The sequence below is a fragment of the Lepus europaeus genome, chromosome 18, assembly GCF_033115175.1.
Source record: "Lepus europaeus isolate LE1 chromosome 18, mLepTim1.pri, whole genome shotgun sequence".
Lineage (NCBI taxonomy): Eukaryota > Metazoa > Chordata > Mammalia > Lagomorpha > Leporidae > Lepus > Lepus europaeus.
In genome coordinates this window covers 53,697,816-53,710,949 of record NC_084844.1, presented here as the reverse complement: position 1 = coordinate 53,710,949, position 13,134 = coordinate 53,697,816, and the positions used below count along the sequence as shown (strand labels likewise).

The window sequence follows — 13,134 nt, the reverse complement described above, 5'->3', positions numbered from 1 at the left end:
AGGTGGGAGTCACAGTGAACCTGCTGTCAGCTGCCAGCGCTTTTGGGATCATGCACTAGACACGTTTTCTTCTCAGACTGTAGTCCGTTCTTACTGCCCCTCAACCCAAATCCAGACCCATCATCTCCTTGTCAGTGCTAGGGATTCTACAAGAGCACTTCAGAACGTCCCTGCAAAGTGTGCATGAGAGAAAGTGTGCAGTGACATAAAAGTAACACCTTTTCCATCCGTTTTCCTACAAACTTAACTTTTTAAAAATTTATCCAAAAGGCAGAGAGAAAGAGAGACAAGAGAGACACAGATAGATCTCCCATCAGCCGGTTCACCACCCTCCCTCACCAGATGCCTGCAGCAGCTGGGGCTGTCCACAGCGAAGCCAGGAGCCAGGAACTCAGTCCAGGTCTCCCACGTCAGTAGCAGGGACCTAAGTACTTGATCCATCACCAGCTTCCTGTCTGGGTGTGCATTGGAAGTGGAGTAGCTGAGACTCAGGGCTGAAACCAGGCACTCTGATATAGGATGCAAGCATACTAACCTCAGGTAGTAATTTTTTGCCCTGCTCAAAGATTGTGTGGTTGGAATTTAAATTTTAATTAATTTCTTTATAAAATTATTTGTTTGAGAGGCCGAGTTACAGAGAGAGAGAGAGAGAGAGAGAGAGAGAGAGAGAGAGAGATCATCTATCCACTGGTTTACTCTTCAAATGCCCACAATGGCCAGAACTGGGTCAAGCCAAAGCCAGGAGCCAGGAGCTTCTTGCGGACCTCCCACATGGGTGCAGGGGTCCAAGCTCTTGGGCCACCTTCTCCTGCTCTCCCAGGCACGTTAGCTGGGAGCTAGATCAGAAGTCGAGCAGCTGAGATTCGAACCAGTGCTCATACGGCATGCAGAGTCACATCTGGTGGCTTAACCTGCAGCACCACAATACTAACCCCTTATTTAATGTCTTTAAAATAAATTTTCAGTTGACACACAGTAATTATAAAATGTCATTTAAAGAAAGGATTGGGAATGCCCTGTAGCCAGATACTCCTAACCAGAAGGCATTGAAAAACCAGGAACCAAGGAAACCCAGGTACATGGGAGAGGACAGAAGTTTCTGGGACCTGCTGCAGGCTGAGTCCCAGTGGGGAGAGGAGGGAGGCCCAGCCCGGCCTCCACAGGTGCTGCAGTTGCATTCTGAGCATGCCCATTGCAGGTTCTGTGTCTGCTGCTAGCTGGGTACGTGCGCCAGGCTGGGGCACCTGTGAGTCCCCTGGGACTCACCTCCACAATGGGGGTATTGGCATGGCCTGAGAGGTCAGGGTGGCTTCCAGGTAAGGAGGGACAAGGACTGGAGAAAGGGAGACTGATCTCAGCCCACACAGCCCCTCCTCGTGAAGAAAGACCATGGTTGAGGCCACTTCTGAACAAGAGGGAAAGAAAGAGAGAGCCAGGAGCACAGAAGGGGGTATATGAGCACAGGCAAAGGGGCAGGGACCCTGAAGACCCCACAGCCAGATCTTCCCTATGGTTATTTCACCTGATGGCCACTGGGGGCAGCAGAGAGCAAGCACACCGCCAAGAACAGGGCACAGCCCAAGTAGGAGGCCAGTAGCTGACCAGAGATTTACGTAGACAGACTGTAGACAAATCCGCAAGGACAGTGGCCTAGGTCCAGGGCTTCCCTACTGAAGACCAGACCCCCTGATGCAGGCAAAAATCAGCCTTCACAAGGAGGGCACAAAGTCTCCAAGTGACTGTTGAGTAAGTTACCTAGCTCAAAGGTTTTAAAATGCTCACTTATTAAAGAGAGGGCACGTATGCATAGAAGCCCAGGGCTACAGCTGCAAGCTTTCAACTGCGCTGTCTGTTGTCTTCCACGTGGGGCAGCTGCTGTAACCTGCCTCTGGCCCCTGGGGGTACTGTTTCGCCCACAGTTGGTCCAATCACATGTGTGTGTGTGTGTGTGTTTGGCTTCTCTGGTTTCAGCAGAAGAGGTCCGAATGGAGGTCCCTTGCTGCTGGGAAGACGTGTTGGGTGGGAAGAGGCAACCTGGGCACAGCTCACTGCTTCCCCTCTGACCTCACTGTGCCTCCCAGGGGATCTGGGGTCTGCCTGGCTGCGGCTGTGCTAGTAGGAGTCTGGCCGATCACCTGGGACCGATGTGCGGAGAGTGCCAAAGGGCCCCGGGCTGCTGCTTCAGCCTTGCTTTGCACTGGTGCAGGGGCCCAGCATGCTCTCAGAGGCTTGGAGAGTCTTTTACAAGGCAGCTCCCTCCGTGGGGTGGCACGGTCATCTGGGGTGGCTGGTCCTGCCGCTGTGCCAGGGCCCCTGTGGCTCTGTCCAGAGTCTGTTTAAGCTCTCAGTCATCTCTGCGTGTGGGGGGTTGGGCAGATCTGGCCAAGGCTACAGATGGACCAGGCTGAACCCTTTAGATGGAGCCCATCTGGAGTAAAAGGTGGGACTTAAGGGGCCTCTGGCTTCTGGGAGAGCCAGGCAGTAACAGGGCGGTAAGTGCCAAGAAAGGGGCCTTCCTCCAGGAGCCAGCGTGGGAAACAGGGTCCTGACTATGATTTCAGGGCCTCTCACAGCAGCCCCTGAGTCCTGGCTCCCTGCTTGTCGCTCTGTTCCCTGGAGAGCCGGGGCAGGCAGGAGCAGGGAGCCTTCGTTTGTCTACCAGGTGGTGTGGATGCTGCCGTTAGCCTGTACCTCGGCATCGCTGGTCCTTGGCGGTGACCTGCAGGTGCAGCTCCGGTGATGCTGAATGGGCGAGAGGCTGGGAGGAGGAGTCAGGGCTCAAACTGGGACCGTCTGCCACAGGCAGAAGATAAAATGCAGGGTCCACATATAGCTGGTGCATCTTCCTTTTTTGCATATTATTTTATTTATTTGAGAGGCACTCACACACGCACGCACACACACACATACACATACACATACACATTTCCCATCTGTTAGACTCCCCAAATGCCCTCAACAGCCAGGAGCTGAGAACTCCATCAGCTCTCCCACATGGATTATAAGAGGAACCCAATTACTGAAGCTACCACCTGCAGCCTCCCAGGTCTGCATTAGCAGGAAACTGGAACAGTAACCCAGGCGCTCGGATACGAGACGCAGGCCTCATAACCGCTGAGGCCAAACACCCATTCCCAATCATCTTGCTTTTGAAATGAGAGCAATGAGTGAGGCTGTGAAGACGGGGGACAGGTCTCCGGGGACCTCCCCTGCTGTTAGGTTGGACAGAGGGTCTGGCTATCCCTGGAGAGCTGAGGAGCCCCTGAGGTGGGACCCCCTCTCTCCCACCCCTCTGGTGTCCCATCTGTCCATGCACATTACGGGTGGACATCAGGGTGTGGCTCTGTACTGTGTGGGCAGTGGACAAAGTGCTGGCTTCCAGGGAGGGGGCTGGGTGGAACCTGTGTGTCCAGGGTATCATAGGTCAGGTTCTTAGGTCAATTTGACACAGGAGGTACTGCTGGGAGGGTGCTGCTGGGGGGAGGAGGGAAGCCACTTTGCAGTGCGGTCACCGCAGAAGTCTCTGCCACCCATGGGGAGCTCTGAGTCAGGGGAGGGGGAGGAGGGGCTTTGAGAATCTTTAGATTTGAGGCCAGGGGCTGGTGGACCTTTGACCCGCATTGATGGGGCAGTGGAAGTGGTAGAGACCCCAGGCATAGCTTTGGTGGAGGGCAGTACCCTGAGAGGGACTCAGCTATGTGCCCACTCTTGAGAGTATGGCCGGGGCAGGGAACTGACTGCAATGAAGAGAAGCAAGCCTGGGAGGCTGCATGGTGGAAGAGGTGTGTTAGTTGAGGTGTGATGAATGCATAAGGCTGTGATATCCAGGGAGGGTGAGGGGGTGAACGGTTGGCAAAGGCACATACAGTGGTCAGTGAGCTGCGTTCACTGGGCCTGGAGCAGTCAGACCGGGCGTGCAGACAGGGCCTGGCCCCAGAGCACTGCTGGGAGCACCCACAGGGTGTGGACCTCGAAACCCGTGGGTGGTGTTGCGGTGGATTTCCTAGGAGAGTGACCTGTATGCGGCAGGAGCCGGCCTAGCTGTGTGCAGACTGATTCCAGGTTCAGAGAGGCCACAGGGGGATGAGGACCCAGCAAGATGGAGCGGAGGAGGGGGGACCAATGAGCTGTGGGTGGAGGGGCTGGTGAAGCCACGCGGGTTCTGGCTCTGGCTGTCCAGGAGCTGGGGAGCTAGGAGGAGACGGCTGGAGAGGGGAGTCTGAGCGGATTTTGTGGATGGGAAGAAAATGGGGTAGGGGAGCCAGCAGGCTCCAGTCGGGGCTGATCCTGCAGGCAGAGTGGTAGAGAAGCTTCCAAGAAAAGGGCTGGGCCAGGCCGAAGTCAGGAGCCAGGAATGCAGTCCAGGTCTCCCATGTGGGTGGCAGGGACCCAACAACTTGAGCTGTCACTGCTGCCTCTCAGGGTGTGCGTGGGCAGGGAGCTGGAGGCAGGAGCCAAAGCCAAGGTCCGAATGGCAGGATCTGAGATATTGGATGTGGGCCTCCTAAGCAGTGTCTTATTTGCAAGGCCCAAACGCCGGCCCCGGAAAATATCATTTTTATCACTAGATAATGTTATACGAAGGCTGTGCTTGCATTAGTGAACCGGATGAAGTAGTGTTGGGGACGCTACGGTGCAGTGGCAATCTTAGTTTTGTTTCTAGTTGGACCGCGTAGCTGGGTATCGGAAGAGGAGGGCGGGGCCGGGCAGGCGTGGGTGTTGTTCTAATGAGACCTGGAACAGCAGAGTGGAGATGGACCATGGAAGACACGCTGGGTGTCTCTCAAACCCAGGGCCAGGGCACTTTCCTCTGTACTTTGGGGCCTCAGAGGATGGTGGCGTTTGGGGACCAGTGCCCAGTTAACAACTGGACTTCCAGGACTAGCGTCTGGAGGCCTCGGGACGGAAGTGGAGGTGAATGAATGAATGAATGAAGGCGAGCTCTGGGTAGGGGGGGGCACCGGGGGCACTCAGGAGCTCCTGGCTGGGAGTGCACCTGCTTCTGGCCCCAGCAAGAACGAGCTCTGTTGGCACCAGGGTGGGACAGGAGAAGGCAGGTTCCTCTCTGGCTGGCGTAAGGGGGCAAGGCAGGCGACTGGCTGCTCTCTGCTTCGTTCTGGCTCTGACCACCTCCTGCCGCTCCATGATACTCCGCTTGTGAGATTCTCAACGTGCTTTTGTTTCTTTTTTCCTTTGACCAGAGACGACCTGGGAACGTCCCAGCAGTGTTCCTGGGATTCCAGCCAGCCCTGGCCCACACAGGAGCTCCCTGCCTCCGACAGGTACCGTCCACTCATGCAGCCACGACAGCTGGTGGGGGGGGGACCACACACCCACTCCGTTGGTCTCAGAGCCCGACCCCTGGCTTGGGGGTCTTGCAGATCAAAACTGGGGAGGGGTCAGGCCTGGGAGGTCCCGGGTGCCTACTGCCCAGCAGGTTGGTATCTCCCTGGCAGTGCCAGCAGCAGCTCTGGGGGCCTCTTGCTCTCGCACAATCACATGCTCAGGTGGGGGGAGGGGAGAGGGCTGGGTGCAGTGAGGCATTGGAGCCCTTCCCTTGGAGGTGGGGACAGTGCTGTTCCCCATGGCTGCCATCCAGGGGTGGGAGGCAGATGTTACAGGGCAGCTTTGAAACACAATGTCTGTGAGGATGTGAGCTCTCCATCGGCAGAGGCATTCAAGAGTAGGTGGTGGAGGTGGACAGTCCTGTTAACAGGTGGAAAGTTTATCCAGAAGCCTCTTGGGAGACTAACATCATAGTAGACAACTTATGGGACCCAGCAGCAGGGAGAACAGCTTCTACCTCCTTGTGGCTTAGAATTTCTAAAGTGTCACCTCCTCCAAGAAGCTTCCTCTGATTATTCACCATCACCCTTCATTCTGGATCTCAGGCACGTGCTGTTTTATTGTCCCTGTCCATTGTCACTCTGCCGTGACACACCATAAGTTCTCTGAGGGCGAGGACCTTGTTTCTCTCCTCCTCTTGTGGAATCCTCGGTCCCTAACCGGATCCTCGCTTCCTTGTTGAGTGAATTCATGGATGTCTCCGCCGGCACGTGGAGGGCATAAAGCGCCTTCGCTCGTTGTTAACCCGAGCCGTTAACCGCCTAAGCAGAGGGCTGCTGGGAACCTCATTAACATTAACAGCTTGCGAATGTGGCAGGTGCAGCTGGGCAGAGGTGGGGAGGCCAGCAGGAGAGGAGGGGCAGAAGCTGCGGTGCGGGTGACAGTGACGTCCCCAGCACCTCTGCAGGGGGAGGTGAGAGCCTCTGTAACGGTGGTGGAATGAAAAGCAGACCGAGGTCTCAAAGGTTTGCTAAAGCGGCAGAGCTAGCGAAAGGGAGAACGGAAGCTAACGAGAGAGAACTGGGGAACCCGGCCTGGGGAGCGTGGAGGCAGCAGGGTGCCGTGTGAGCCGGGCAGGTTCTCCCACCGTTGTTGCCTTCGGAAATAAAAGCATCCACGCACGTGATTTGGGGGTAGGAAAATGTTACCAGCGGAAGAACTTGAAACTGGAGGAGGTGATGTGAGGGACTGGTGTTTCCTGTTGAACATCCTTCTAGGTTGCTGAAAATGCTTTATTTCTATCACACACACACGCACGCACACACACACACATGCGCGCCTTCAGCAATGCTTTCATTTAAAAAGGAACTCATGTGAGGAGGGAGATGGGGCTGCACCTGCTACGTTCTCAAAGCCACTGATGTGGACATTCCCAGCCTCCCTCTGCTGCCGGGTTAACTGCTCAAGTGGAAGACTCAGAGGTGTGGCGTATGCCCCCTGTGGTGGTGGAGACATTTTTGCGGGCAGTGAAGCGAGGCTGTGGTTAGGGGGCTGATTTGGGAGCCGGGGGCCAGGTCCCCAGAAGCGGCGCCTTCCGCCTTCCAAGCTGCCAGTGACAGCAGGCAGATGTGAGCACGCCGCTTTGTCTTGTTCGCAGGGTCTCTTTTTCTCACTCGCGTGAATGATGTGAGGTGCGGCCTGATTCCTGGCTGGCGCCCCGCCACCCGGCCACTGACACCGCAGGGAGAACCCCACGGGGTCTTCAGGCTGGAGCCATCCCTGGAGTGGGATGGGAGGGCGGCGCAGGCTGGGGCGTGGTGGTGCGGCAGGCATGTGGCTGCTCAGGTCTCGCCCCCTCGGAACCCTGGGGTTGCCTCTTCCAAGCCGGTTCTCTTGGTACCTCCTCAGGTAGCCTGCTGTCTCCTCCAGGACAGGTTTGTGAGATTATAGCTGGCAAAAATGGCTCAGGGCTTCTCTCAGCCAGGCCTCCAGGGGGAGCCTGCAGGCAGGCACTTGGCAGAACAATTAGGACACTACGTGGGACCCCCACATCCCATAGCAGAGTCCCTGGGTTTGAGTCTCTCCTCTGCTTCCCACCCGGCTTCCTGCTTACACAGACCCAGGGAGGCAGCAGATGGTAACTCCAGTGGTGGGTGGTCCCTTCCCACCCACATGAGAGACCCAGATTGAATTCCTGGCTCCTGGCTTTGGCCTGGCCCAACTCTAGCTGTTGTGGCCATTTGGGGAGTGAACTGGCAGGTGGAAGATCTCTTTCTCTCCCTTGTCTCTCTCTGCCTTTCAAATAAATCAGTGTTGAAATTATTTATATATTTATTTATTTGAAAGGCAAAGTGATAGAAAAAGAGAGAGATACAGAGAGAGAGAGAGAGAGATCTTCTGTCTACTGGTTCATCCCCCAGATGGAAATGACTGCAACAGCCAGGGCTGGGCCAGGCCAGAGCCAGGATCCAGGAGCTTCTTCCAGGTCTCCCACGTGGGTGCAGGGGCCCAAGCACTTGGGTCATCTTCTGCTGCTTTCCCAGGCACATTAGCAGGGAGCTGGACTGGAAGCAAAGTAGCTGGGACTTCAACTGGTGCTCCAGTATGAGATACTGGCAGCACAAGTGGTGGTTTAACCTGCTGTGCCGCAATGCCAACCCCTAAATAAATATTTTTAAATTCAGAGAAGATAGTCTGAGGACCGGAGCAAGATCCCCGAGGCCCCGCCCATCCCTGGTGATTGACACACAACCCCCTGGGGTGAAGACCTTGAGCCTGGTCTGCCTGCTGGGCTGGAAGGCAGGTGACCCACCACTGAGGGTAGAGAGGATCCGGGTTACTTGGACATTTTGTTCCCAATTCCGAAGCTGAGCACGGTGACCAACGACCGAGAGCCACATTGCTGTTCCTCTCTGCAGGGAGCCCTTGGTGACTGCTTTCCTAGCCTCTCTTCTCATTTTGTAAGCAGGAGCTTGGGAGAGAAAGAGACGGAAGCCCCTGTCCCTGCTGGAGCTCCCCCCACCCCCCACCCCCCCCCCAGCCTTTGCACCTGTTCCTGCCTCTGCAGCGGCAACCATGGTGGTAGTTCACACCTTCCCCTTCCAAACCTGTCCAGGGGCTGCTTTTGCTTCTGTGGGTGGAGCCAAAGGCAAGACAGACACGTGGGTTCCTGTCTGGGGCAGCCTCGGTGCTGGTGGTAGATTTGGCCAGGCAGACAAGCACAGAGCCCGTGCTAATGCATGGAGTGGAAGTAGGGCCGTATGACTTGGAGTTGGGGGAGGCATCCCAAGGAGGTGACATTTAAGGCCAAGATAGAATGACCACGAGAAGCTGGATGTGTGGGCCGACAGAGACCAGCCAGGGCAAAGACCCTGCGGCAGGAGCAAGTGTGAGAGCAGAAAGCAGGCCAGTGTGTCCTGAGCATGGAGGACAAGCAGGCTGTCTGTGTGAGGTGAGGGGTGGGGAGTGGATGGCGACAGGTGTTAGGACTTTACTCTTGAGTGTGGTGCCCAGGCAGGGGTGACCCTGAGAGTCCCCTCACTGAAGCTGCCAGGTTGTAGTTGGCTCCCGGGCTGTCCTTCCTTAGCTCAGGTATCCAAGGTACCTGCAAGGTACGGGGGGTGGGGTGCAGGCCAGGGAGGGCAGCGTGGGAAACTCTGCCACGCTGCTCGGCCACAGGCATCTGCTGTGGTCACTCCCGCGAAAGCCCATGGGAAAATGGGTCAGGAAGCACATTGCGGGGAACCACAGATGCATCCAGCCAAGCCACCCCTCTGTGGAGAAGCCACAGGCCCTGCCTTACTCCTGTACTCTCTCCCCACGGCCTTGGGAAAGGGCCCGGATGGCCACCCAGGGGGCAGCGCTGGCTCCTGCTTCCCACTGCAGAGCTGCTGCCTGCAGAGAGGGATGTAGAAGCACCCCCCTCCCCAATTGTGTCTGCTCTTTTATTTTTGGAGATTTTTACTTATTTGAAAGGCAGGAAGGAGGAATGACAGAGAGACAGATAGGGAGAGAAAGAGAGAGATCTTCCATCTACTGATCGACTACCCTAATGGCCACAATGGCCGGGGCTGGGCCAGGCTAATGCCAGGAGCCAGAAACTCCATCTGGGTCTCCCACATGGGTGGCAAGGACCCAAGTCCTTGGGTCATCTCCTTCTGCTTTCCCAGGTTCATTGGCTGGATCAGAAGTGGAACAGCCAGGACGTGAACTGGGCTTAGATCTGGGATGCTGGTGTTGCAGGTGGTGGCTTAACCCACTACTCCAGAACACCAGCCCCTGGTTCCCTGCTTTGAGTGTGGGGAGCTCCTTTGGGTCAGCCCTGAGCCAGAGACTTTTCCTGAGCTGCTTCCTTTAATAGCTGCAGTGTTGCGAGCTGTATGCATTCAGTCACTTTATCAAAAGTAAAGTTTCACATAGCCAGACTTCCTGGCTGAGGACCAGGTGTGAGAGATCATGAGATCCTGGAAGGATTACAGATCCTCTCTGGGCTGGTTTCACATGCGGTGTGGAAGTATTGCTTAGGAGAGATAGAGAGATGGAGATGGAGATGATGGAGATAGAGATGGAGATGATGGAGATAGAGATAGAGACGATGGAGATGAGGATGATGGAGAGACCGGCAAAAGGGATGAAAACGTGAGTGAAAGAAAAGAGGTTCTGGGAGCCCCCTGGTGGACCACTGAGTAGAGCGAATGGCAGCACAGAGCAGGAGACCCAACAGAACCCGGTGACAGTCACAACACTGCATCCGTACTGTCCCAAGTGGTGGCCGTTCCTTGTGCTGTGGCCGGCATGCCCAGTGAATTTTTTACAACTTAATGACTTCTGTTACTTGGGGGCTAATTCCCAGCTTGCAGAAAGCTTGTCAGGTCCATACTGCTCACCTTGATCCAGCACCTCCCCCACCCCTTACCCTGTTACATAACCACAGTACATCGATGGGGGAGAAAAGCCCACAAAATGAACACTGTCTATTTGTACAGTCTCCTAAACGTGGGACTTCATTCAGACTTTAGGAGTTTCTCCAGTACTGTTCTTTTCCTGTTGCAGGGTGCAATCCTGAAAACCGCACTGTTTAGATTTTATTTAAATATGATTTGTTTAAATTTAAACAGCCACCTGCGGCTTGTGGCTTGTGGCTTGTGGCTACTGCATCCAACAGTGCGTATGTGGAGAGTGAATTCCTTCCTGAGCCTCTGGGCCTGGGATGTGCTTGAACTTGTGTTTGTGTTTTTCTTTTCTTTGTTTTTAAATTTATTTAAGGCAGGGTGGGTGGCGCTTCTATCCACTGGGTCACTCCCCAAATGCTCCCAATAGCCAAGGCTGGACCAGGGCCAAAGGCAGGGGCTGGAAGGGCAATCCAGGTGTCTGATGTAGGTGGCAAGAACTTGAGCCACCGCTGCAGGTGCCTGTGTTCACACAGCCTGCGCTAAGGCAAGGAGTTGGAGCAGGGTGTGCATTAGCAGGAAGCTGCAATTAGAGTTAGAGCCTACTTGAACTCAGGTACTCCAACATGGTATGCAGGGCTCCCAACCGACATCCTAACCCCCAGGCCAAATGCCCACTCCCTGTGTTTTTCTTGAGGATAGAAGAAACTTATTATTTATTGAAGCGGCTCTGGTGGGAGGTTGGGGGAGGGGGAGGCTTCAGGATCTGGCTTTGTCCAGCTTTGGCACTGGTATCCACAGAGGGGTCCTCCTTCAGTCTCCAGCAACCCCCAGGGAAGCTAAATTAAAGGGGGAATGACCAAGGCCCTTGCAGCGGCCGAAGGTGACAGGGAGCCTGCTCCTGAGCCTGGGGCGCCCGCCTGGGGTGTGTGCAAGCTGACAGTGGGGGCCCTGGGGAAGGGGCTGTGGAGCCCTGGTCTCCCCTTCACAGGTGGCTTCTTCCCCAGACCTTGGAAGCCCTGAACAGCTCCCCTGTCCCATGGAGCAGCAAAGCAGGCTCCGCCCTCACTGCCAAATTGGCAGGGTCCAGAACAGCTCCCATGACCCACGCTGAATCCCCACTCCCCTGGTAGAAGGGGGCGTTTGTGTTCCTTTAGGGCCACTGTGTTTGCCAGCTGAGAGAGAGACAGACAGAGGAAAGATCGCGCATCTACTGGTTCATTAGCCCAAATGCTTGTAACAGCCAGGACTGGCCCAGGCCAAAGCCAGGAGCCTGGGACTCAAGTCAGGTCTCCCACGTGGCTGGCAGAAATCCAGGTACTGGAGCCATCACTGCTTCCTGGGGTGCACGCCAATAGGAAGCCGGAGCCAGGACTTGAGCCAGGCACCCCAATACAGATGTGGCTGTTCCAAGCAGGGACATAACCACTGCACCTAATGCCCTCCCCAGCGCCCAGATACCTTAGCTCGAGGAAGGAAGAAGCCACTGTGTTTATTTCAAAGCGAGCAGAGAGGAGCAGGCCAGAGTTAAAGGAGGTATTGGGGAGAAGGAGGCATCCTGATGTTCTGGGATCCTTTTGGGTTCTCCAGGCAACATGAACTTGGACAGGACCGTAGGGCACACAGGATGGAAATTTTGGATTAGAGCTCCTGGCAGGGTGGCTTCTGGGTGGTAGAAGTTGCTGGCTTGGGGCCAGCGTTGTGGCACAGTGGGTTAAGCCACTACCCGCGACAACAACATCCTGTATCAGAGCACAGGTTCAAGTTCTTGGCTGCTCCGCTTCCAACCCAGATCCCTGCTAAAATTCCCAAGAAAGCAGCAGAAGATGGCCCAAGTGTTTGGGCCCTGCACCCCCATGTGAGACCCAAAGGAAGGAAGTTCCTGGCTCAGCCCTGGCTGTTGTGGCCATTTGGGGGAGTGAACCAGCAGATGGAAATTCTCTCTCTCTCACTCTCTCTCCCCCTCCCTCCCTCCCTCCATCAGTCTTTCAAATAAATACATCTTTAAAAAACAATTAGAAGTTGCTGGCTCTCCTCTGTTGCATGTTCTGTGTTAATAACTTCTCTTAGGCACCTTCTTTTTCCTGGAGTTTAGCTACTTCTCCCCAGCCCAGCTTCTTCCTCCTCCTCCTTTTGTTCCAGCAGACCCCACTGATTGCCTGCTCAGCTGCCCATAAGGTGCAACGTGATGTGTGGGTGTCTGTTTATATATGTTTGAAGTTACTCAAGTTCCTAGCTACAGCTTTCTGTTCCTTTTTTTTTTTTTTTTTAATAACCGCTGAATTTTGAAAGTGTTTCACGTTTTTCGCTTGCATTCCCAAACTGACTCATATTCCCTTTAGGTTATGGGGTGACCCTTCGCCGGTTTTATTTCCTCTTGGAGAGCAGAGGCCTCCCCCGGAGCACGCACTTGTGGCCTCCTGTGTCTTCCCGTGGTGACCCTGGGCAATTAGGGAATTGGGAGGACAGGACCTGTCCCTCAGGGATGGCTCCTGGCTGAGGGCTGCACGGAGGAGGAGGTGGGCACTGCACAGATCACCGCTGATAAATGCTGTGAATACGCCTGGGAAGAGTAGATGCAGCCAGACAGGGCATCAGAAGAGAGCCGCTGTGTGGAGAGGAACGGTTGAATGGGAAATTAGCTTTTCTTTCCCAGTAATTGTTTTGACATGAGCGGTAATTAGCCAACAGCTGACAGACCAGAACTGGAGTGAGAACAAGGGATTGGATTAGGGGCAAAATGCCTCTGCATCACCAAGTTCCTGGCTGCTGGGAGCCTGTCGGGCTGTGAGCCGGGGGGCCCCAGGGGCACAAGGCAGAGAGCAGCCTGCTGACTGCCCTTTGGGGCACTGGGAGGAAGGGAAGAAGTCAGGGTCACCCTCCACCCAAGGAGGTGGGGAGCAACCTTTTGTGCAAGGACCCTGCCTAATCACAGACAGGGGCTGACCACCCATCTGCC

At 55.3% G+C, this 13,134-nt stretch overlaps 1 protein-coding gene across 4 annotated transcripts in view; it reads left to right on the top strand.

Annotated features, from left to right (window-relative positions):
• Positions 1–13,134, top strand: part of GAS7 (growth arrest specific 7) — a 238,943-nt gene that overhangs the window by 179,558 nt on the left and 46,251 nt on the right. For all 4 annotated transcript variants that reach the window (XM_062216544.1, XM_062216547.1, XM_062216546.1 and 1 more), the window contains exon 3: positions 5,202–5,282. In XM_062216544.1, coding sequence (XP_062072528.1) covers positions 5,202–5,282 — 81 coding nt within the window. The remainder of the gene's footprint in view (positions 1–5,201; positions 5,283–13,134) is intronic.